Raw genomic sequence first — 24,342 nt, 5'->3', positions numbered from 1 at the left:
TGCCCAGGACCTGTTCACCGCCGCACCCACAACACATGCTGATCAGCCTTGGGGAGAATGTGCTGCTCATCACTCCTCCGTCTGGGTCTTCGTTGGTGCACTCGCCTACTTACGCTTAGCCCTCTGGGTGCACACTCGTCTACTCGCACTTAGCCCTCTGGGTGCACACTCGTCTACTCGCACTTAGCCCTCTGGGTGCACACTCGTCTACTCGCACTTAGCCCTCTGGGTGCACACTCACCTACTTACGCTTAGCCCTCTGGGTGCACACTCGTCTACTCGCACTTAGCCCTCTGGGTGCACACTCGTCTACTCGCACTTAGCCTTTTGGGTGCACACTCACCTACTCGCACTTAGCCCTCTGGGTGCACAGGTGCACACTTGCATACTTAAGTCTATTGTTTCTATATAGACTCGAGCACTTGGGTGTAGTCTTGCATACTTACACAAATTATGTACTAATTATGTATTCTCATGAATAAGTGCACACTACATATCTCCATGTTTGAGTGCACATTTGTATATTGACATGTTGTCACACTTGCGTACTTACTTATTCTTTTGAGTGCATAAATGCACACTTGCATACTTACAAGTGGTCTTTTGTATGCATAAGTGCTCACTGATATACGTACTTACACGTAGCCTCACGTAGTGCATAAGGGTGTATCGGCATACTTACACTACTTACGCTAAGTGTGTATTTAACATCAGTCTTTTGAGTGCGCAAGTGCACATTTGTGCAGTTCCACCCTTGCATACTCACACATTCACACTCTCAGGACCTAAGTACACAGTGTGGACGGCACACTTACCGAAGTCGCGAGTGAGATTCAGCACCGTTTGCGTTTCAGGTGATTCCCGCCTTCCTGGTGAGCCTGAGTGACGAAGGTGTGATTGCGGCCACGCTGGAGAGTTCCGACCTTCAGGACAACGTGACGGCGTACGGCGTGCGGGTCTCTGGAGAGCCTGGGTCCAACGTGCTGCAGTTGGCGGGCCCGGGCGAGCCGCTGCTCTTCAACACCTCCTTCCACGGCCTGTGCTACAACGTGGCTCTGCTGCTCAGACGGGGAGCGCTATGGTCCCGTCCCGTCGCAAGCGTGTCCGTCCTGACCAGTAAGCCAGTCCCAAGTAAGAATGCCCAGTAAGACCGCTTCCTTTTGACCTGAACCGTCACCTGCCCTCCCCAGAGCCGCTCCCGGTGAGCAGCGTGGACATATCGGACTACCGGGACTCTCCAGAGACGGGCGTGGTGTTTGACATGGACACTCCGGCGGGGAACATCTTCAGCAGGGTCAACATTAGCTACAGCGAAGGGAACGAGCGGCGCTCCATGCTCTACAAAGGTGAATGTCCGTACGTCCATCGGGAAGACGCCAGCCAACGGTTCTCCATCTCCTTCAGATTTCTACAAGGGGAAGACGGTGTTCAAGCACTGGTTGCCGGGCGTGTGTTACCGCAACATCACCTTCCAGCTGATCTCGGAGGCCAGCACCTATCAGACGGTGATGAGGGCACAGAGCGACATCACGCACACGCCTCTGCACCACAGGACGGGTACGGGTAGGGCGACAGGGCCGAGACGCCACGGCCTGCAGCTAACTTCCTTTTCTCTCCAGTGCCGTACCCCCCCCTCAACGTATCGTGGAAGGTCGTGGACTTGAGGCGGCGCGTGGCGGCGGGCCAGGCGACGGACGTGACGCAGCGAGCCGCCCGACAGATCCGGGACGTCCGTCTGATGGACGAGAACGAGGGCAAGGAGAAGCCCTCTGAGGAGCAGCTGCTCGCCCCCACTGAGGAGCCTTCACACGACTTGAGCACCGCCGCCCCCACGGAGGGCGTTCAGAACTACTGGCTGGACACCGCCCGGTCCCCGGTTGACAGGGAGGATGGGTTCGTCAACGCCGAAGTACACGAGTACGAGGACTCCAACGATGCGGGATCAGCGATGGGTCTCCCCGCTGAGCCTTTGGTCCTGCCCACAAAGCTGCCCCCCATCCTGCTGGAGGTGCGCTGGCAACCCCCCCGAGCGCCCACCAGCTACGACGGCTTCAACATCTACGTCCGCAGAGACGGTAGGCGGGTCAGCGCTGCTCCTCACGCACAACAGCGATTGTGAGTCACGTCTCGTCCGCAGGCGACTCCACGCAAACGGCCACCGTGGACGAAAGCACCCACGACTTCTTCAGCGAGCTGACCGAGTCGGGAACGTACGGCGTCAGAGTGGCGTCGCTCAGCACGTCGGGAGACTGCGAGGCCAGAGAAAGCGCCGCCGACGCCGGCTTTGCCTTTTACCTCAGTACGCCACCGCCGCCATTTTCTTTGTCCAAAGCTCGAAGCCGTCATTTGATGCTGGACCTTCGTCCCCAAGGCCCAGACGGGGTACTCCTGGGGGAGCTGCGCCAGCGTCCGCGGGCCGTCAACGTCCGCCTGTTGGACTCCAGCACGGCTGCCGTGTCCTGGGCGCCGTCCTCCGAGAGCCACAACGGCAGCGTGGTGTCGGTGGCGTCCACCACGTGCCTGAAGCCCAGTCTCAACCAGAGGATGGAGACCACCTACTGCAGCGAGGTAAACGCCGCACTTCCTGTCTAACCGTGGCTGTGAGCGAGCTTAGCGTGCTGCCTTGGCAGGAGAACTCCACCAGCAACATCGTCACCAACCTGACGCCGGGGGCTCAGTACAGAGTGGTGGTCTACCACGCCAACGGCCCCCTCCTCAGCCCCCCTTCCGAGCCCGTCATCATCGATATAGGTGATTAGATGTCAGGCCCTCGCCCGTCGCCACGTCAGTAACCGCTGCCGTTTCCGTCAGAGCCCACCGGCGTTCGAGAGCTGGCCGTGTACCCGCTGAGCCCCACGGCGGTCATCCTGAGCTGGCAGCGTCCGTACCACGTGGCCTTTCGCAAGTACGTCCTCCAGACCTTCTTCTTCAACCCCGTCACCCTGGCCTCCGAGTGGACCACCTACTACGAGATCGCCGCCACCGCCTCCGTCATCGCCTCGGTGGTACGAACGACCCCGTACGTGGAGTCGATGGCGTCATCTTCAAGCGTCTTCTCTCACGCAGAGGGTGACGGATCTGCTGCCGGCTTGGTATTACAACTTCCGTGTCACCATGGTGACCTGGGGAGACCCGCCCCTCAGCTGCTGCGACGGCGCCACCGTCAGCTTCGTGACAGGTACGCCGGTGTCTCCTTGTGTTCGCCCGCCCCCCCCCCACCCCCCACAAAGCGACATGGTTTGCTGTCTGTCCGCAGCCCCGGAAGCGCCGCACATCTCCTCGGTGGATTACTCCCACGGCGTCTTGTACGTGCGCTGGACGTACGGCGAACTCTTTGTCGACCTGTCCCACTCCCGCATCACCCACTGGCAGGTGGTGGCGGTCGGCAAGAAGGGGCCGGAGAGGAGCTACTCTGTTGACGTGAGTGCTCAATATGGAATACTTACAGCATTTTCACTCTCATAAAGTTGAAAAAAACTATTTAGAAGGTGCAAAGGTGACTATAGGGGTGTTATATCATGCCTATAGGGCTCTAACCATGCAAAAGAAGGTGGTAAACATGTTTTCTCTGCATAAAATGTCTTATTTCCTCTTACTATGCCTACGATATTGGGCAATGGGAGTGTATATAGGGGTGTTATAATATGTCTAGAGGGCTCTAGTGATGTTAAAAAGCTTATTTAGAAGGTCCTAAACAGGTTTACTCAGCCTAAGATGTCTTATTTCCTCTTACTATGCCTACTATATTGGGTAATAGGAGTGTAAAGGTGACTATAGGGGTGTTATATCATGCCTATAGGGCTCTAACCATGCAAAAGAAGGTGGTAAACATGTTTTCTCTGCATAAGATGTCTTATTTCCTCTTACTATGTCTACTATATTGGGCAATGGGAGTGTCAAGGTGACTATAGGGGTGTTATATCATGTCTAGAGGGCTCTAGTGATGTTAAAAAGCTTATTTAGAATGTCCTAAACAGGTTTACTCAGCCTAAGATGTCTTATTTCCTCTTACTATGTCTACTATATTGGGTAATAGGAGTGTCATGGTGACTATAGGGGTGTTATTACATGTGTGGAGGGCTCTAATAATGTTAAAAAGCACTCCTAATATTTAGAAGGTGTTAGGTTTTCTATGCCTAGTCTGTCTTATGATGTCTACTATATTGGGTAATGAGAGTGTACAGGTGACTATAGGGGTGTTATATCACGTCTACAGGGCTCTAATAATGATGTATTTAGAAGATGGTGAAGATGTTTTCTATGCTCCAACATATAAAAATATTCAATTTGCCAGAAATTCACCACCATAAAGGAGGGCTGACTGTGAGTAGCGTATGAATGACTTGGGTAGTTTAGGCTTTATGTGCTGATATTAGAGGAGGCGACATTAAAAGCAAAAACTGAATAATAATAATAATTATAATAAATAAAGAACCTGTCTGTATCATGCCAGGTGACACGAACCGCCATGCGGGCCAGCCTCCCTCTGCCACCAGGAGACATCTATAACCTGACGGTGTCGGCGTGCACGGAGCGCAGCAGGAACACGTCCTTCCCCAACATCATCAAACTGGGTCAGGACGCACACGCACACACACACCATGACACCATGACACCATGGCCACGGCCTGATGTGATTGGCTGTGGGAGAAAGAAGAGAAAGATGCAGAAAAAGAAGAAGTACATTTGTGCTGCCAGAAAGTGAACATGAAACTAAATATTTTCCACTTCCTGTTTTGAGCCTTGAACCTCGTGGACACGGTCATTCGGGGTTCTGACTTCTGTTGGCATGTTTGCGGCAGAACCGGCGCCCCCCAGGTCTGTGTACGCGGTCAACGCCACGCACTCGACGGTGACGCTGCTGTGGAGCGAGGACGGCGTGGTGGACCACTACCAGGTGGTCTGTAGAGCCGACCGAGCCGGCGAACAAGTCAAGGTGAGCCCCGGGAGTCCGCCGGCCGCTCGAGGAACATCTTCATCATCTTCTCCGCTCTCCTTCAGGCTGGAGAGCCTCAGGTCTCCAGCTCTCACGTGGTGACCCTTTCTGGCTTGACGCCGTCGTCCAGCTACAACTGCAGCGTCACCAGCTTCAGCTACAGCACCCCCAGCAAGCCCGCCCACATCACCATCACCACCACGGGTAGGTGGACAAAGACGACCACCAAGTGTCTCCAAACTTGGGCTGGTGGTGTCACACCTGAGTATTAGTCACATGACAAGCAAGTTACTGTTACGCAATTTCACCGATCTCCCGGTCTAATTCCAGGTCAGCATTGTTGTCAGTCTAAAGCTCCTTGTTCCTTGTTCCAGTAGCAATTCCCATTGCAAAACATGGCGTATTCCACATCTACAAAAGTTTGGAGACACCTTCTCATGTTACTGAATGAGCAGGTGTCTCTAAACCTTTGACCGGTACGGTGTAGTCTGGTGTATGGGGCACTAAGCAAGTTCACCAAGCTCACGATCTCATCCCACATGACTGAATCCGTGGAAATGCTCCATGTCAGTCGGTAGGAATTCTGTTTTACAAACCTGTTTGGTCCCGGTCCACAGTTTGGAGACACTTTCCCGTGCTAGTTTTCAACGTGGTGTAGAGGTCCCCCTTGTTCCGTGATACGTCCCATACCAGACACTAATTGAAAGCGTCTTCAAACCTTTGATTGGTACCATTTGGTATTTTGGCGTATTAGCGGCACTGGACCATAGCGAGTCCAAAGACCAAGTGACTGCTACCAAGTGCACCGAGCTCCCGATCTGACACGAGCCAAGAGCGCCCTCTGTATAGCTGTAACGATGAAGCTCAAAGCGGGGGGGGGCTGTGTGTGCTCTGCGTCTGCAGCTAAGGAGATGAACCCCAGCGTCGCCGCCATCTCGGCCCTCGCTGTGCTCACCATCCTGCTGATCAGCCTGCTGGTTCTATTCCTTCTGGTTCTACGCAAGAAGCACCTGCAGCTGAGCAGGTACCAAAGCAGCGTGACCCACGGAGAGCGTGATGGATGAGGTTTGTGATGCGTGTGGGCGTGGTCCTGTCTTCCAGAGAGTGCGGCGCCGAGGCCTTCGTCAACTTGGCCTCGTTTGAAAGGGACAGGAAGCTCCCCTACAACTGGTAGGCGTTTCCCCTTGGTGTTTGTCACATGCTGGAGGCGGGGTTTGAGCGCCGGTCATCTCATCCTCGGTGTGGTGTCCAAGTGGCCCGGGTGGGGGGGGCTCAGCAGCCCGCCGGGGATGAGCGGCCTCTGATGCGTTCCGTTGTCCTGAACACCACGACCGCTGAAAGGATGATTAATATAAGAGCTGAAAGACGGTCAGTCAGCGTGTTTGTGGCTGTGGGCAGCCTCCACTTGCTTTGCGTCTCACAGAGACAGACCTGCCAACCTTCCACACGCGTAGATCTACCCGACTCATGGCGGGGGGGGGGGGGGGGGGTGTCATGGTGTAAGTAGAAATCACGTGCCGTACCTGAAATGTACAAGTCTCTTCTTATCCTGCTTGACTTTATTCTGGGAATCTCAGTCGTACGTTTACAGAAAAAAGGCATACATTGATGAGACCACACTCGTAATATACCACAATAAAGCCGTAATATACCACAATAGTCAGAATATACCAAAATAAAGCCATAATATACCACAATAAAGCCATAATATACCACAATAAAGCCATAATATACCACAATAAAGCTGTTATATACCACAATAGTCATAATATACCACAATAAAGTCGTAATATACTAAAGTCGTAATATACAAAAGTCGTAATATACCACAATAAAGTCGTAATATACCACAAGCCGTAATATACCACAATAAAGCCATTATATACCACAAAAGTCATAATATACCACAACAAAGTCCTAATATACCACAATAAAGCCGTCATATACCACAATAAAGTTGTAATATACCACAATAAAGCCGTAATATATACCACAATAAAGTCGTAATATACCACAATAGTCATAATATACCACAATAAAGTCGTAATATACCACAATAAAGCTGTTATATACCACAATAGTCATAATATACCACAATAAAGTCGTAATATACTAAAGTCATAATATACCAAAATAAAGTCATAATATACCACAATAAAGCTGTAATATGCCACAAAAGTTGTAAGATACCACAATAAAGCCATTATATACCATAATAGTCATAATATACCACAACAAAGTCCTAATATACCACAATAAAGCCCTAATATACCACAATAAAGCCGTAATATACCACAATAAAGCCGTAATATACCACAATAAAGCCATAATATACCACAATAAAGTTGTAATATACCACATTAAAGCCGTAATATACCACAATAAAGCCATTATATACCACAATAAAGTTGTAATATACCACAATAAAGTTGTAATATACCACAATAAAGCCATAATATATCACAATAAAGCCGTAATATACCACAATACAGTTGTAATATACCACAATAAAGTTGTAATATACCACAATAAAGCCATAATATACCACAATAAAGTTGTAATATACCACAATAAAGCCATAATATACCACAATACAGTTGTAATATACCACAATAAAGTTGTAATATACCACAATGAAGTCATTATATACCACAATAAAGGCGGGTGGATCAGGGGAGAGGTTGGCAGGTCTGTCGGATGATGTGTCATGAGTCAGTATGACGGCAGAGAGCGTCCGCCCACATGGGGACAGTTGTCCCACCCGGGAACGAGATCACCACCGGAAGCTTGTGGGGCTGGGGCGGGGGCGGGGGCGGGGGGACACCAGGCGACACCAGGCGTCCAGCGGGGACAAACAGACTGCATGACTCATGAAGTGTGCTTGGTTACTAATGGAGCACTGTACCTTGGCGTCTCTTATTTGTTGTCTCTTCTATTTGACACCCCCCAGGCGAAGAAGCCTCTTTGCCTTCCTTACCCTACTGCCGTCCTGCCTTTGGACTGACTATCTTTTGGCTTTTTATATTAATCCCTGGTAAGTAAGCGCCTGCATGTCAGGGGCCCGCCCCGCCCCGCCCCGCCCCGAAGCACAGAACCCAGCGCATCCCACGGGAGCCGCCACTCAAGGAAAAGTCTGGTGAAATGGGCAACGTGACCAGGCTCAGGCTCATCCAATCCTTTACCCCACTCATAGATTACAACCTATTGTGACCGTGACCAACCACGGCGGAGTGGGCGTGCCCGGAGGCGGGCCGTGGGTGGAATAATTGAAAACAGACAGGAAGTTCAAGGAAATTCAGCTGGAATAGGTGTAGATTCCGGAAGAAATGGCCTCAGTCCGTCAGGCCTTAGCTTATTAGCTTATGAGTTGGACGCCACCACAGGGTGTCTTTACATAACCTCCATATAGAGTATACGTATATGTGTAGTACATATAGTTAGTACTTCGCATATACGTGCAGCATGACGTAAAGGGAGAGCCACCAGACTTTTCCAGAAGCCTTTACAGCTTGCATGGTAGCATGGTGGATGTCCAGGTGACTCCATGGACGTAGCCCCCATGCTAACCGCGCTAACCGTGCTAACCGTGCTTTGTGCATGCTGCCTGTCTTCCTTTCTCCTGGTAGATGTTGTCCTTCCTGGAGTGTTGCTTTCATGTACCTGTTAGAATGCATGCTTGGCTCCGTCTAGGAGGCATGGGGGAGATCTAGCACGTTGTGTTGAGTGGGCGTGGGAGACTATGTTGACTTGTGTTTGTACGGTAGGGGCAAGACGGCGTTGAAGAAACGGAAGCTAACCAGGTAAGCCAACAGCGCGTGTCGCCAACAGGTTAGCATGGTAATGATGATGCTGGTTGTGCTCCAAGTCCCGTGCAGCTGGACGACTTTGACGCCTACTTCAAGGAGATGAGCAAAGACTCGGCCTACAAGTTCTCTCTGCAGTTTGAGGTTGGTAAAGCTACAAGTAGATGCCGATCACCGAGCCCGGCCCAACTCACGGAAACGTGATGCTTTCAGGAGCTAAAGAGTGTCGGACTGGATCTTTCCCATGACGCGGCAGACCTGCCCGTCAACAGAGCCAAGAACCGCTACACCAACATCCTGCCCTGTGAGTACTGCCACCGCGACCGCCCTTCTGTGCACGCCATACCGCACTAGCCATACCGCACTAGCCATACCGCACTAGTCACCCTTATACTCCTATTAGCCAATATAGTGGACATCATATAAGAAATACCCCTTTACAACCTTCTAAATACCTGTTTAAACATTATTAGAGCCCTCCACACATGCAATAACACCCCTATAGTCACCTTTACACTCCTTATTAGCCAATATAGTAGACATCACAAGAACAAAATTAGACCTATTAGGCATAGAAAACCTTCTAAATATGTTTAACATTATTAGAGCCCTCTACACATGGAATAACAGCCCTATAGTCACCCTTACACTCCTACTAGCCAATATAGTCAACATAATGAAAGAAAGGTGTTGCTGTAAATGTGTTGTGGTGTTAAACAGGAAGTGAGGTCAGGGGTTTCTATAGCCCTTAGTCCCAGAGGGGGGCCCCCAAGGGCTTCACAAGAACCAACAACACCCCCCTGATCTGGACGATCTAGAACGTAAACATCGTGTAGCGGTGCTGAAGCGGATCCCGCGCTAGCCTGAAGCACGCTAAACACGAATGACGTAAAGACGTTGGAAGTCACCTGCGACCGTCCATCTTCCCTGCAGACGACTTCAGCCGCGTGAAGCTGATGTCCATGCACAACGACGAAGGAGCCGACTACATCAACGCCAACTACATCCCCGTGAGGAGATCTTCCCCAACGAGCTTCCGTGAGTTAGAGCGACCTTCCCACGTGACGTTGTGCCTTCCTTCTAGGGATTCAAACACGCCAGGGAGTACATCGCCACCCAGGGGCCGCTGCCCGAGACCCGCAACGACTTTTGGAAGATGGTCCTCCAGGAGAAGTCCCCTATGGTGGTCATGCTGACGCAGTGCAACGAGCGGCGGAGGGTGAGTGGTGCCCCCTCCCCCCACGTCTCCTCTTCCGTGCGGTCATTGGCGTTTGTCCTCCAGGTGAAGTGCGACCACTACTGGCCGTTCACCGACGAGCCCGTCATGTACGGCGAGATCAGCGTGGAGATGCTGACTGAGAGCGAATCCCCGGAGTGGACCATCAGGAAGTTCAGGCTGGGATACGTGAGCGCCCGCTCCTGATCGCACTTGGCGGGCGCACGCCGGCGTCTGACGTGCGTGTTTGGTTGCAGGCGGATGAGACTCAGGACGTCCTTCACCTCAACTACACCTCGTGGCCGGACCACGGCGTCCCCACGGTCAACGCCATCGAGAGCATCCTGCAGTTCGTCCACATTGTCCGTCAGCAGGCCAACAGGACCAAGGACCCCATCGTAGTCCACTGCAGGTCAGGAGGGGCGGGGCCTCTCATGGAAGCGGCGTGTGTTTTTGGTTGCCGTGGTGATGTGATGCCTTTGTGAGCGCAGCGCCGGCGTGGGCAGGACCGGCACCTTCATCGCTCTGGACCGCCTCATGCAGCATCTCCGAGAACACGACTTCGTGGACATCCTGGGGATGGTGTCCGAGATGCGCTCGCACCGCCTCTCCATGGTGCAGACTGAGGTGAGGCCACACCCACATCCTTTGCTCGTTCGGTCAGGACATGACGCTGCGGCGCCGTTCGCAGGAACAGTACGTCTTCATCCATCAGTGCATCCTGCTCATGTGGCAGAAGAAGAAGCAGCAGGTCGTCACCTCCGACGTCATCTACGAGAACGCCAGCAAGACATAATGGCGGCACACGTTAGTCGCACGTACGCACCACGCCACTTGCACGCCGCCGCCGACTGACCCCCTGCTGCTGGTCTTGCAGGCTGTGAACGTCATCATCGGCGAGAGACGAGGTCTGCCTTAAGGAGCCGTCACAGATTGTCCATCACCGCCCGCCCCCTTAACGAGCTCTGTCCAGTGATTGGATGTTTACACGGGCCTGCCCGAGCTGCTGGAGGACAGTCGGATGCTTTTTTTTCTCCTTCCTTTTTCCTTTTTTTACACTCAGGAGAAGCGGAAAAAGCAGTGAGCGCAGCGACCTGCTGGCCGACTTCCCGCACACACGGGAACACTATGTGCACAAGCCCCGCCCACAAAGTAGCCTCCAGGGAGTAGACAAACACTGGTTACTAATGTTGCTAACGTTACTAATATTACTAGTCGTCCTAGCAAGGATTTCCTAGCCAACATTTAAGGGTCAATAATCGACTTCCTGTCATCCAGGAGCACAACTGGCGCCCCCTGGTGGCTCTCACCTCGAATTTTTGGAAAAATCTTTTTACTCAACGTGAGGATGAGCGGCCCGCCCCATTCGACCCCTGGCACCGACGCCGGTCAGGCCTTCAAAATAAGAGCGCAGTGTAAAATGTCGCTCATCTCAGTTCCAACTTTATGTGTGCAAACATCTCAACGTGCATGAACGACGCGCTTTCGCTGCTCTAATTTGACATTGTAACGTGAAAATACAAGCTTATTTTGGCCACAGAATGGCTGATTGGAAACACGTGTGCGCGGTGCGATTCCGCACGTGACGAGGTTCTGGCCTGGCGCCATTTGCTCGGGGACGAGTGGCCAAACGTTTGTGTACATACTTAGACTGCGTAGCTACTGTTTTTACTCGTCGTCGGTGTGGAAGACACTTTTTTTTTTTTTACAAAAAAAAAGAACATATCGTTTGCGTAAGAGTTAATTTCCTGCGCCGCACGGGGCTGTAGGCTCCGCCCACGGACGCCGGAGCTCGTGCGGCCGCTCCACGCACTTTGCTACGACGGAAGCTCAGCACTGTAGACTTGTGTCGTCATTAGTGCCATTCTTGTGATTGTGTCACTTTCGAGGGTGTGTGTGTGTGTGTGTGTGTTTGTGTGTGTGTGAGAGCGAGAGAGATAAAGAACTAAATAAATGTGTTTCATCTGATCGGGTTTCCAGATACACTTTGTGTCCATTCCTCACTAATTGCTGCCATTGGCTGGTGATCCTGGACCACCATCACAAAGCGGCGTCCCGGTCTCCGGTGCACGTGGAGGTGGGCATCCCTAAGGCAGAGCGGAAGCCCCGAGGCCGGCACCCCACCCAGCCCGGCACGAGTAGCAGTGTTGCTGATTTATTGGAACACATGAGAGCAACTAAACAAACATTTCCTTTCAAAATAATGTGTCCCAGCTTTCATGGCGCTCCAGCTGCACATGACAAACGAAGCCGAGTTGAATCCAAAACTAAGAAAATGAAGGCAGGCCACACCCACAGTTGGGTCAGTACCTGGCGGCCAAGTGCTTGTCGTCTTTGAAGAGCCTGACAACGAGGCTGACGACGAAGAACTGGTTCTGCTCCTTCAGCCAGACAAGCGTCACCCTCACCTTGCCGTACGCGTCCTTGTAGTCCAACAGGAAGTGCTGGCCAGCGTAGTCGGAGCATGTCTGCTTCCTGGCCATCTTCACGCAGACGGGCGTGCTGACGCACCACACGGGACTGTGGACCTCCTCCAGCAGAGTCAGCGCCATGACGCAGCACATCTACACGGCCAGAACGACAGAACGACAGAACGAAGCCACGCCGTCGTCTCCACGAGCGATGGGACGGATTTCCTACCTCCACAGAACCCTGCAGATCCTCGCTCTCCCACGGAAGCTGGATGGGTCCGAGCAGCAGCCGGTGCTGGGACAAGTCGGTGGCGCTGATGGCCCGCAGCGTCCCCAGGCAGCCCCCGTCTGGTGATCACATGACATCCACCTCTAAACGTCGTGCTGCTGCTGGCCGTGACTCCAAACACGTAAGACCAGGGAGCTGAGAAGACAGCAGCTCATACGAGAGGATGACCTGATTTGAGGACCAGAGGGTGGAAGTATGCCGCCATGATCTCAGACGCGCCGTTGTGCAGGACAAAGTGCAGCGCGTACGTGCGCCCCATCAAATCGGCACGCCACTGGCCCTCGGGCTCCCGGTATGGACTGGAGGGGGAAGACAGGTCAACGGGGTGTACGGGTATCTGGGTTCTGGCAGCTTACCGACCCACCTGACTGGAGATCCCAGCAGGCTCCTCTCGGCCAGCCTGTGCAAGTGTAAGCTGACCATGATGAAGGCCACGCTCTTCTGACCCTACACAGCAAGTACGGACACGTGGACAGATGAAGGAGGTTGACATGAAAGCAATGAGCTTACCCTCCAGAAGCCGAGGACGAGTCCGGGCGAGAAGCGCATGACCTGGACCAGCCTGTCTTTGCCGAGGAAGTAATCGGGACAGCTCCCGGTGTCCACCCTCCAGATGAGCGAGCCCCAAAAGGGACCGGGCCTCTTGAGCACATCCCTCCACACGGCGCAGAGCCGGATGCTGCTGATGTGATGGTACTGGATCACGTGGTTTCCGCTCCAGTGCAGCATCACGGACGTGCTGAAGGAGGAGACCCTGCTGCTGTCCAGGGTGACCACCCGACCGAAGACATCGCACACCGTGAGCTTCCAGAGAACCCTCCTGGAAGACATGCTCGCTGCGATGAGTCTTCAACAGGTCTGAGCAGGACTTTGGACTGTGCTGCTACCTGAGAATCCACTGGGTCTTCTGAGGCAGCCCTGTGAAGGGGTTGACGTCTCTCAGTTCCCTCCTCCACTTGCCCAGCTCCTCTCCGCCCATCTTCCACAGGAACTTCTTCTTCCAGGTGCCCGATGAGCCCTCCGTCCACTCCGCCCTCCCTGCAGTGTCCCCTGCGGACTTGAGCCTCCATGTCTCAGCAGAGAAGGCGGCCATGTAGATCTTGCGCCACACCACACTACGGTGAGAGGAGCTCACGGTAGACCACAGCGAGGTTCAACACAGGACCGGTCACAAAATGGCGCCTACTCGTCGTTGGCGAGCCGGTGGAAGAGCTTGTTGACGTGACTGAGGCTCAGCAGCGAGGCGGGGTCCAGGTGGGACATGATCTTCATCAGGATCTCGGATGGCAGTCTGAACAAGAAAGACCATTGAGTAGACGCTCACAAATGTCAAGCTGTAGAACACACGAGGAGATGCTCAATAGGGTTCCGTGAAGCTTTGTGAAGCATGACAAGAACCCAGGAGACCTTTGGTGTCCTAGCTTTACCCACCGAGAGATCCATCCATCATTTGTCCATCCATCCAACAGACTGTTCATGATGATCCAATCAGCAACCATCTAACTAACCTTTCCAGAACAATCTCCAAAGATGGCAAAGACTTGACTTGGGTGACACATTCCGTTCTCTCCTGGGCTCTGCGTAGAAGTAAAAAAGGCGGTGAATGGTTTCTGGAGACACAAAGCAAAGCAAGGTAGAAGATGGACACCTGTACGCAGCTCCACCTGGACGACTCCTCCCGCAGAGCTGTGCTTCCGCTTCCGCTTGGAGACCGGTCCGCCCCGTTTTCCTGGCCAGACCCTCCATGAAGCTGTGGACAAACTGTCCAGTCGCCATTGAGGATGCCGCCATTGTCCGTCCACCGCCACCACCTTCATTTCCACAGTAAAAGTCATGTGTGTGTACTGACTGGCCGCTAGATGGCAGCAGAGTCATTGCTGATGCGTTTGATCGTTCAATCAGTTTCATTTCAACGTCATGGACGTCAGCATGTTCTAGTGTAGTGACGGCTACCACACTAGATGTGTTCAGTCATTTTCAAACATCCCAAAATGTTGATATGAAGCTACATGAAGAGGAAGGACCTCGTTTTTGAAACCGCAAACTCATCCAAACACAAAGTACAGAGCAGATGAAGGCACGCACACGGAATAAAGGTTTACAGCCATGGAGGGAAAGTCCATAAGTGCATTCTGGTTGTTGACGCAGGCCCAGGACTCCAGTGGAGGGGTCCTTCATGAAAGTTCAGCTCTTTGCCGAGCGCCCGGTGCAACTCAAGTACACATCAAGCACCCCTGAAACGATGGATCCCGAGCCAAACTTGAGTCTTCGTCAAGTGCTCGTGATTCATGAAACTGGAGTACAGCTGGTCCAGCACCCGTGAGTCGGTCCAAACACGGCTCTTCATCGACTCCACACCAGTTGTGAAACTCGCATCTTCCTTCAGCACCCGTGAGTCGATAGACTCGTGGCAATTCCCAAAACTGGAGTCTTCATCACGCAGCCGTGAGTCGGTGAAAATCCCGTCTTCGCCAAGCGCCCGTGAGTGGGTGAACTGAATGGTTTTCATGGCGTCTGTGATGTGTTGCTGTTTTCATCCATTGATGCCAATGTAGTTGGAGAACAACTGCATTTGTACTGTACAATCATGCTTTGTCATGAAGTCCACAAGAGTTCTGAATCAACAGCTCGTTCATGACCCACAAGTCTAGGTGTTTTTGGACTCCAGGCAGCCTCGTTAATAATTCCAGAGCACCAAGGGCACCGAGACACGGTGTCTTCAAGGCCTGGGGAGTCCACGGTCTGGTTTCCCAACCATTGTCCGGTTTTGTGTGACTTCCAGAGGCAGTCCGTCCATGGTGGTGATTGTGCTGACCAGGAAGCCAGTGGCAGGGCGTGTCACGTATTGATGAAGAGCGCTGCCATCATCATCAGAGCTCTGTGTGACAAACAAGTTGGAGTTGAATTCAACAAGGCTTGAACGCCACATTAGGCGCGGGAGGAGGAGGAGGAGGAAGAGGAGGAGCAGCAGATGGAGGAAGAGGAGGTTTCCTGTGTGCTCGCGCGTGTGCTCGCGTGCGTGTGAGTGAGTGCGAGTGCGCGTCCAGAGAGAGAGAGCAGCGGCCGCCATGTTAACCAAGAAGCCCGGAGCCTCGGTCCTCCCGACGGGTGAGCACAGCCTTTGTAGCCGAGCGGACGCCGCCCGAGCGCGGCCGATGTAGCGGGGCTCGTCCCGGGCCCCGGATCGATGTAAATAAAAGTGCAGGAAACCCGGACAGGCGCCCAAGGGAGGGCTGCGAGACGCTAGCTAGCTATTAGGCTAACAGGCAAAACTAGTCATTAAATGTGCTCTAATCTGAGGGAGCTAACACTAGCAGCTAGCATTAGCACGTAGCCTTAGCGGCGATGTAAACATCGTGTTGACAGTCGTTGAAATTGCATGTATGTCGCTCTGCCGTCATCACACTTGCATCTCTGCACGACGTTATCGAGTGACATCACGACAACACTTTAGTGGACCGATTCACGGATGAAATCCAGACGCACATTTGAAAAGAACTAAAGTTGGATTCAAAGGCGAACAAAGCTGTGTAATAAAGTGCTCGGTTCTGAAGCAGCTCTTGTTATTACAATAGCACGGCTGACACGCGCACGCCTTTATTGTCAAATGTGCCTGGAAGAGACTGGTAAGAGGTGATGGGGACACCAGCCGACCTTCAGAGGTCTTGAGTGGCCAAGTAGAAGGATGGCGGGCCACCTCCTCGCCCGCCGGGTCACATGACACAGGGCACCTACGGAAACAAGTCGCCGTTTCCCGACCTGCACGGTTTGTGTGCTTGCGTTGACGTTGCCGCACATTTCCCCCCCCACTCGTCTGGTTCAGCAGCATGCCGGGCGTGCTCGCCGCCGCTCTGGCATTTCCAGCGCGGTGTCGGGTTCGTGAATGCATCAGGCTGCTGTTGCGCGTACATCTTCACCGCGGCGTTTCTACTGATGACTGGTGGCGTGGTCATCGTTAGCAGGATTACCGGCCGCCTTCAGATTACGGCCGCACGCCATCTGGCTGCTTGAAAGCGTGCTAATGTGGCTCTGCCGTCCAGACGCCGCAAATGGAGCTCCCGTAATGCGAGGCAGTCTGTTGACCAATTAGAGGCGGACCGCACCTCCGAGCCGCTTCATCCGGCGCTTCTACTCCGAGTTTCCCCTGGATGACGGGGCTCTCGGCTTATCTCCAAGACCATGTTGTCCTTTGGTCACTACCCCAACCTCACGACCACCAATGCGTGTATCCTTCCCTCCCCTGTGACCAAGACCCCGAGGTACTTAAGCTCCTCCAGGATCTCATCCCAACCCGGAGGAGACACTCCACCCTCTTCCGGGCGAGAATGAAAGTGGGAAATCTATGTCGTGGCACTGAAATGAGGTACGGTAACTTGAGGGAACTCCCTGGTTCTTCAAAATGTACCACTTCCGCACGGAATGAGAGACACAACTTGCTCTCAGCCACGGCGTGTGGGCCGGGCTCTGCTGGCTCAGTCGCCGGTCTCCATGCTGTGTGAAAGGTCATGTGATCATTGCTGATGACCACAGTCCTGCATCGACGACGTCAACATGGCGCAGCCATCGTTGGTCCAGTCAATCATCCAAGGATGGTTCTACCTCATTGCCGTGCCGACTAGTACCAACTCCGGCTGCATGAGTCATGGGTTATCCGGATCCTGGACACTAGTCTTCCATGGGATTCATGGACACGCGCTCCGATTTCAGCCTCCCAACTGTCCTTAGTCATCCTGAGAGTGGAGCCATTGTCTTGCTGATATTTCACACCCTCTTCTCTCTTAGCTAGCGTGCCAAAGCGCTAATTGAGGACGTTTGCTAGGTACCGATTCCTAATCGTAGGTTCAGGCCAAAAATCTTATTATCAGCTTCACGTGTCATTCTCTTTTTTAAACACTTTTGCGCCCCCCCACACAAAAAAGTCCACTTTCTCCTCAAGTAGTCTTCATAATTAGTGGTCAACTTTGTTAGATTATTTCAACCCTTTCATATTAAATGCTGCACGGCGGTCGAGGGGTTAGCGCGCAGACCTCACAGCTAGGAGCCCGGGGCTCGATTCCACCCTCTGCCATATGTGTGGAGTTTGCATGTTCTCCCCGTGCATGCGTGGGTTTTCTCCGAGTACTCCGGTTTCCTCCCCATTCCAAAAACATGCTAGGTTAATTGGCCACAGGTATGAATGTGGGGGGGAATGGTTGTCTATATGTGCCCTGGGATTGGCTGGCCACCAGTCCAGGGTGGACCCCGCCTCTCGCCCCAAGACAGCACCCCCCGCGACCCTTGAAAATGGATTATTCCCATAACGTTACAGCGTTTTGTGCTGAGCAGTTTTCCAAACGTCACAATGTTTTTAATCTTTTTATCTTCAATACTTCAACTTTATGCGACTGATTTAAGTTTTAGTTCATATTTTTTCATAAAGGTTTATGAAGTAAAAGCTTTTTTTAATTGCCATATTTTGACATTATTCTTGTAAAACATTATTTGAATTTATTGTTTAGAAGATTTTGCAAATATTCGATCTCCTTTGTAGTTTTGCTATTAAAGTCCACGTATGGAATGCGCCGCGGGGCAGTAAAGGCGATGATTTCATATTGCTTTGATGACAGTCCAGTATGAAAAGGACGGGTAAAAACAAAGACACGGTTTCCCAGTACCGGTTTGGCGGCGTGTGGGACAGCATGTGGAAATGACGCCCAACCCTCTAATGAACGCTCGGGCTTTCTTTTCCTGGCAGGCAAAGCGGGCGAGCCGGTCTTCTCTACTGGTCACGGCGGCTCTCTGACGACATCGCCTGTCACGCTGCCGCCGCTTCGCAACAACAACCTGCACCCGCTGACGGTACGGTCAAAGACGACGCGTTGTTGACTGGTGTGCGTGTTAGCCTGCTGGTTGAGCCGCTAAGAATAGCAGCAGCTGACAGAGAGAGAGAGGCTTGTTATCTAAGAGGAGCCAGGTGTGCTGGTCGCCATGGCAACAGGGAGGGACTCGCGGCACGGAGGCTTCCGCCCGGCCCGAGACAAAAGACGTAAATGTGTGTCTTCTCTCAGGGGGGCGCCAAAGCCGCCATGTCGGACGGGGCGCCGCAGTCGCAGGTCCACATCACGCAGCTGTTTGACGAGAACACCAACAAGCGTCCGGTTCTGACCTCCCAGCCCAACGGCCTGGCCCCGCTGGGCGCCGCCCGGCCGGGCCCTCCGCTTCCCGAGCGTCAGACGATGGCCGCCGAGCCCGCCCACCACGGCCGCCAGGGCGGGGCCTCTCACAAGGCTGCCGACAGCAAGCCAAAGCCCGCCCCGCTGACGCCCGAGCAGGCCATGAAGCAGTTCATGTCCAAGATGTCGTCCTTTGAGCACCACGAGGTCTTCAGCTACCCTGAGGGTGAGGCTCACGGGGTCGGGCGGGGTCACGTGGTGCCAAGGAACCAACCATTTGCTTCTTCCCTAGTGTATTTCGTGGGTCCGAATGCCAAGAAGAGGTCAGGCGTGATGGGAGGCGCCAACAACGGGGGCTACGATGACGAGCAGGGCTCCTACTTCCACGTCCCGCATGACCACATCGCCTACCGCTACGAAGTCCTCAAGGTGATCGGCAAGGGCAGCTTCGGGCAGGTAGCCTCACTCCGTCACTTCCCGCTCACGGCGGCAGAGAGCAGTAGGTTCCTCTTCTTGAGTCCGCTTGTTCTTCACGCCACCTTCAGGTGGTGAAGGCCTTCGACCACAAGTCGCAGACGCACGTGGCTCTGAAGATGGTCCGCAACGAGAAGCGTTTCCACCGGCAGGCGGCGGAGGAGATCCGCATCCTGGAGCACCTGAGGAAGCAGGACAAAGACTCCAGCATGAACGTCATCCACATGCTGGAGAACTTCACCTTCCGGAACCACATCTGCATGACGTTCGAGTTGCTCAGCATGAACCTGTACGAGCTGATCAAGAAGAACAAGTTCCAGGGCTTCAGCCTTCCTCTGGTCAGGAAGTTCGCACACTCCATCCTGCAGTGTCTGGACTCGCTGCACAAGAACCGCATCATCCACTGCGACCTCAAGCCGGAGAACATCCTACTCAAGCAGCAGGGCCGCAGCGGCATCAAGGTGATGCCAGCATGTCCTGATGCCAGCATGTCCTGATGCCAGCATGTCCTGATGCCAGCATGTCCTGATGCCAGCATGTCCTGGCTGCTCCGCCGTGACGTCTAACCGCCATCTAACCCTGCGTCTGTGTGTCCAGGTCATCGATTTTGGCTCCAGCTGCTACGAGCATCAGAGAGTTTACACCTACATCCAGTCCAGGTTCTACCGGGCGCCGGAGGTCATTCTAGGTAGGATGATGGTCACATGACCCGCAGCCTGACTGCTTGCTGACACGCCATGCTCTCGCTCTCGCCCCCGCCCTGCCAGGGTCCAGGTACGGGATGCCCATCGACATGTGGTCTCTGGGCTGCATCCTGGCCGAGCTGCTGACGGGATGTCCGCTGCTGCCGGGGGAAGACGAAGGAGACCAGCTGGCCTGCATCATGGAGCTTCTGGGCATGCCCAGCCAGAAGCTTCTGGACGGCTCCAAGCGCGCCAAGAACTTTGTGTCGTCCAAAGGCTACCCGCGCTACTGCACCGTCACCACGCTGCCCGACGGCACCACGGCGCTCAACGGCGGGCGCTCACGGCGCGGAAAGTTACGAGGCCCGCCGTGCAGCAAGGATTGGAGCGCGGCGCTGAAGGGCTGCGACGACCCGCTTTTTCTGGACTTCCTCAAACAGTGTCTGGAGTGGGACCCCACGCTCAGGATGACCCCGAGCCAGGCACTGCGCCACCCCTGGCTGCGGAGGCGCCTCCCCAAACCTCCCACCGGGACCACGGGGGACAAGACCCCGCTGTCCAAACGGGCCACCGCCGACACCACCATCACCTCCATCTCCAAGTTTCCCGCCACCTCCTCCTCCACCACCGTGTCAGCCTCCTCCAAAACCAGGACTAACATGGCGCCCATCACCGACGCCAACGGGAACATCCAAGCCCGGACCGTCTTGCCCAAGCTGGTCAGCTGAAAGTGAGGGCGCTCCGCCGGCTGGAAGGAGCGGGTTGGTCCGCGTCTAGCTGGTCGGGGTGCGGCCATGCGAGCGGCGTGGTGCGTTCAGGCTCCTCCAGTTGGCAGTGTGGGAAAAAGTGTCTTTCGACAATCAAAGCACGTTGGATGGTGCTGGCCGAGAGGGAACAAGGTCGTTGAGCACATTCTTTGAACACTTAGGCACCAAAAACCTCCAAGTCTTTGGAAAAAGTGCTCGCACCACGGCTTGACGTTGCCATGTAGCCGCTAGCACGCCGAGCCGTGCTCGGAATCCATCAAAGCCATAAACGCAGACGCGTCAAGCGGGCCGCGACGCCGACCCGTGACTAAACATGATAGGAATATTTTTACGTGCGGATTGATTTCGGTTCGCGCCATGAAGATGCTGAGTCATGTTGGCTCTCAGCAGCAGTCCTGCCCCTGCAGTTAGCATCATGCTAACGCTTCATTCAGGACCTCCATACCAGTACGTCTATCTATGCTAGCAACGTAACATTTCATTCTTTGTCACTATCCCTACCTATGAGGACGCCCCCCCCCCATCTTTCAATGTGATCTTTATTTATGGATATTTATTATGTGCAGCAAATACTTGAACGTGTGTGCGTGCGTGTTAAAAAGCTTGCTCCCTCATACAAAACACACTGCAGTTTGGCTCCGCCCACTGGCCAATGACAAGGATATGAGGATGGTGACCATGAAGAGAAATGTAGCACAGAGGGAAGGAGGGGGGTCCTGTCACTCACACACACGCCTCAGGACAAGCCCCGCCCCCCTCCTGAGCCCAGACAGTGATGTCGGACCTGTGAGGGGCGGTCCTAAGTGTTTTATTGTTTAGTTTTTTTTTAAGTGAGATGGATGCCGACAGTCGCAACTTTTGTGCCTTTGGGACATCCTCGCCAGGAGGCGGGGTCGTCCAGCACGGCGTGCAGCCACCTGATGTCACTCGTCGCCAACAACAACAACAAAAAAAAATGGCAGACGCCTACCGATGACAGGGCTCAGCTAACACTAGCCAATCCACCGCTAGCATCCAAATGCTAGCTTGTGTTTTCTATTGTTGAGGCTAATGCTAGCCTGCCGCTAACAGACTGCTAGTAGCACGTAGCCTTTCCCACCCACAGTACGTACCTCAAACTATGACGACGCGATGAACACCCAGGGCGTTTGGTTTCCTTCTACCAAAGTGCATTCCTTTACCATGCTAGCGCCCGGCTAGCTGCTCAAAGCGATGGACGGGGAGTGTGGGAAGCTGGCAGCATGCCAGAAGATACTGTACTGACCTCTAGCGGCCGTTACACATATCGGAGTCTAGCGAAGGGACGGGACGGAGGTTAGCCACTGTTAGCGTGACGCTGCGCTGTATTTTTGTAACGTTGGTTTTTTTTTATTATTGTGAATTTGTCATGTGACAAAATGTTTGTATCCATGTTGGGGTTGAATGCTGCAGCCACTTTTACAACGTACTGTATCTACTGTACACAACACCTTTTCTAGTGAGCCTTGGTTCAAATTTATTGTGGTGAAAATGATGAATAAAACTCTTATGGACGACACAGTCACTCGGCTTGTTTGCTACTTTGTCGTAGTGCAACAACACACATACAGGGTGTGGCACTGCACTGTAGTTCAAGAGGTCAGCCAATTAGGGATGCACAACAATTACCGGCCGATGGGAGGGAATTATGATGTCATACGATGAATCCCATAAAAGACAAATAGCTCTGATAATTTACAAAACCACCCCAATGAGGCCAGATTAGCCACTTTTTTTCTCCTGCCTCTGCCGTTATCGGCCTGTGGTCCCTTCCTGCCCCCCCATACACCGCTTTTCCTGATAGTTCTCACTATCATGTTGGTCTTGAGAAGCACGAAGTTCAAAAAATAAATGCAACATGAGCTCAGCGCACCCTTCCTCACACGTGTGCACGTGCGTCTATTTAAAAGTGGATGCAGCTCAGCAGGAGATCATCAAGGACACGCTGGTAACTTGAGCATGACCTGCCGCAAGGGATTGTGGGTCCAAAGTGAGGGCACACACCATCATAGACGTGCATTAATATCTCTTTTTTCATTAGCATTTCACAATTGTTGCTTTGTCCTGATGAAATATCCCGACATGACTAGCATCAGGAGAACTAGAGTACGGAGGGGGAGGAGCCGCCTGCTGTGGCCCAGCAAGGTGCACTGTATTCGGGCACACGTTCTGAGCAGCCGGTGTGATTCCACAGAGGTCTCTGGAAGAGCTTTTGTACTTTTCAAACGCCACGGCGCTGTTGGTTCAGGTGGCTGTTTTAAAAACGTCATTCATTTTGGCCCTCGCTTATAAATAAACACATTACCATGGGACTGTCTGTGATTGTAGCTTGTCGTTCCAGCTCTGTACAGTAGATGGCATCATGATGGCTTTTTCCTGCTCTGAGTGGACGCGTGTGGAGACTTCCAGCAGCACTTAGCATTGCTAACTTTAGCTTAGCCGGCGTGCCGTGTGTCACCTGAACACTGTCAGCGGCAGCCATCTTGGACGCTCTTTTACATTGCCTTGGTGGTGACCAACTCATGATTGGCACATGTGACAACTACACAAAATACACAGTCTGGGCCTCACAAGCTGTTCTACACCAGACACGCACCCCCCACCCTCCTTCCTAAAAATAAAAGGCAAGCGGCCATGGAAAGCGTCCCTGGCTAATTGGGCCAAGCTGGTGTGCTGTGAGGGTCTCTGAGTTCGCCACCGGTGGGAAAGTGTGTGTGAACGTACATGGTGTCAGATTTGCGAGGCCAAAGGTCAGTTTATTTCCAGCAAGCATCTTCATCATACAAGCCCCCCCCCCCCAACACACACCATGTGCTACTAGACCACGTCACTGGTTTCTTAATGTAAGCCCATACAAACAGTATGACACCATGTTCAATAACAATCGCCATATTTATACTAATAATGCAATAGTTCAGTGTCGTACTCACCACAAAGTTTGAGCTGCCGGAAGTGAACGTGCTCGCTGCGTCCCGAAATCACACCTGGCAGGAAGCAACCAGACAGGGGAATCAATCACGTGCTGCCACCAAGCGGACGGAAGTGTCACTGCGGCGCAGTGTACAGTACCTGAAATATCGTCATTAAACAAGCCGATATGATGATGATGATGTTGATGGTAAGAACAATAACTTATTATGTATTATATAGATATAAAAGTATGCTTTACAGAGCTGACCGGATCAAGATGAATTGAAATCATGACAAAAAAAAAAACATTGAAGATGATTTGATGTCGATGTTAGCTAGCATCGCCGTTCGATGTCAACACGAGCGAATATCCACGTCGATTTCAGCTCGTGTTTGTGTTTGAGTGGGTTTATAACAAGTTTGTCGTTGAAAAACAGTCTTAGGCAGGTACAGCTCCGACATTACCTCCGAGTGGCTGCTTCCGTTTGCCGAAGAAATTCCCGCTCATTGGCACTTCCGGGTCCTTTTTTTTAGTCTGCTTTTAGTCTTCTAGTTCTAGCGGTGGGAATGTGAAATACAGAGCTAAAACGTTGATTTCTCTTATTTATTTAGAATTCGCGTTATTCACTGTACTTCCCATGTGTGTTGTAATGAATGAATACGTTGTAGTGCTCGGGATTTGG

The 24,342-nt window shown here is 52.9% G+C and overlaps 3 protein-coding genes across 14 annotated transcripts in view; 2 read left to right on the top strand and 1 right to left on the bottom strand.

Moving 5' to 3' along the window:
- ptpro (protein tyrosine phosphatase receptor type O) overlaps positions 1 to 11,660 on the top strand; it is a 13,798-nt gene extending 2,138 nt beyond the window's left edge. Inside the window, exons 2-27 of the mRNA XM_058067420.1 lie at positions 855 to 1,116; positions 1,191 to 1,346; positions 1,405 to 1,557; positions 1,620 to 2,075; positions 2,138 to 2,299; positions 2,372 to 2,568; positions 2,631 to 2,751; positions 2,812 to 3,005; positions 3,067 to 3,178; positions 3,257 to 3,420; positions 4,454 to 4,574; positions 4,803 to 4,936; positions 5,002 to 5,140; positions 5,840 to 5,960; positions 6,038 to 6,106; positions 7,887 to 7,970; positions 8,701 to 8,736; positions 8,802 to 8,883; positions 8,953 to 9,043; positions 9,673 to 9,749; positions 9,824 to 9,958; positions 10,022 to 10,144; positions 10,213 to 10,367; positions 10,447 to 10,582; positions 10,647 to 10,762; positions 10,833 to 11,660. Coding sequence (XP_057923403.1) covers positions 855 to 1,116; positions 1,191 to 1,346; positions 1,405 to 1,557; positions 1,620 to 2,075; positions 2,138 to 2,299; positions 2,372 to 2,568; positions 2,631 to 2,751; positions 2,812 to 3,005; positions 3,067 to 3,178; positions 3,257 to 3,420; positions 4,454 to 4,574; positions 4,803 to 4,936; positions 5,002 to 5,140; positions 5,840 to 5,960; positions 6,038 to 6,106; positions 7,887 to 7,970; positions 8,701 to 8,736; positions 8,802 to 8,883; positions 8,953 to 9,043; positions 9,673 to 9,749; positions 9,824 to 9,958; positions 10,022 to 10,144; positions 10,213 to 10,367; positions 10,447 to 10,582; positions 10,647 to 10,751 — 3,585 coding nt within the window. The 3' untranslated portion in view covers positions 10,752 to 10,762; positions 10,833 to 11,660. The remainder of the gene's footprint in view (positions 1 to 854; positions 1,117 to 1,190; positions 1,347 to 1,404; positions 1,558 to 1,619; positions 2,076 to 2,137; positions 2,300 to 2,371; positions 2,569 to 2,630; positions 2,752 to 2,811; positions 3,006 to 3,066; positions 3,179 to 3,256; positions 3,421 to 4,453; positions 4,575 to 4,802; positions 4,937 to 5,001; positions 5,141 to 5,839; positions 5,961 to 6,037; positions 6,107 to 7,886; positions 7,971 to 8,700; positions 8,737 to 8,801; positions 8,884 to 8,952; positions 9,044 to 9,672; positions 9,750 to 9,823; positions 9,959 to 10,021; positions 10,145 to 10,212; positions 10,368 to 10,446; positions 10,583 to 10,646; positions 10,763 to 10,832) is intronic.
- LOC131125676 (F-box only protein 15-like) lies at positions 11,186 to 24,342 on the bottom strand. Of its 12 annotated transcripts, none has more exons than XM_058067458.1 (10): positions 24,125 to 24,342; positions 23,680 to 23,818; positions 14,164 to 14,466; positions 13,842 to 13,946; positions 13,543 to 13,770; positions 13,166 to 13,475; positions 13,020 to 13,102; positions 12,824 to 12,954; positions 12,596 to 12,714; positions 11,186 to 12,519 (listed from the first exon to the last, which is right to left on the bottom strand). In XM_058067458.1, exons 1-10 carry the CDS (start codon positions 24,165 to 24,167, stop codon positions 12,259 to 12,261), a joined length of 1,722 nt encoding a protein of 573 aa, XP_057923441.1. In that variant the 5' UTR covers positions 24,168 to 24,342; the 3' UTR covers positions 11,186 to 12,258. The 12 variants fall into 12 exon arrangements, with proteins under 12 accessions (XP_057923441.1, XP_057923440.1, XP_057923444.1 ...); XM_058067457.1 differs by having other exon boundaries at positions 11,186 to 12,714; positions 14,164 to 14,232; positions 14,304 to 14,466; positions 23,680 to 23,733; XM_058067461.1 differs by having other exon boundaries at positions 11,186 to 12,714; positions 14,087 to 14,232; positions 14,304 to 15,533; positions 23,680 to 23,733; positions 23,819 to 24,153.
- On the top strand, positions 15,533 to 22,274 carry dyrk2 (dual-specificity tyrosine-(Y)-phosphorylation regulated kinase 2). Its single transcript, XM_058067466.1, has 7 exons — positions 15,533 to 15,763; positions 18,390 to 18,493; positions 18,703 to 19,033; positions 19,100 to 19,263; positions 19,353 to 19,742; positions 19,879 to 19,969; positions 20,049 to 22,274. Exons 1-7 carry the CDS (start codon positions 15,724 to 15,726, stop codon positions 20,690 to 20,692), a joined length of 1,764 nt encoding a protein of 587 aa, XP_057923449.1. The 5' UTR covers positions 15,533 to 15,723; the 3' UTR covers positions 20,693 to 22,274.

This window comes from Doryrhamphus excisus, chromosome 3, assembly GCF_030265055.1.
Source record: "Doryrhamphus excisus isolate RoL2022-K1 chromosome 3, RoL_Dexc_1.0, whole genome shotgun sequence".
Classification (NCBI taxonomy): domain Eukaryota; kingdom Metazoa; phylum Chordata; class Actinopteri; order Syngnathiformes; family Syngnathidae; genus Doryrhamphus; species Doryrhamphus excisus.
The sequence above is the reverse complement of the archived record's forward strand: the minus strand, read 5'-3'. Positions and strand labels throughout refer to the sequence as shown.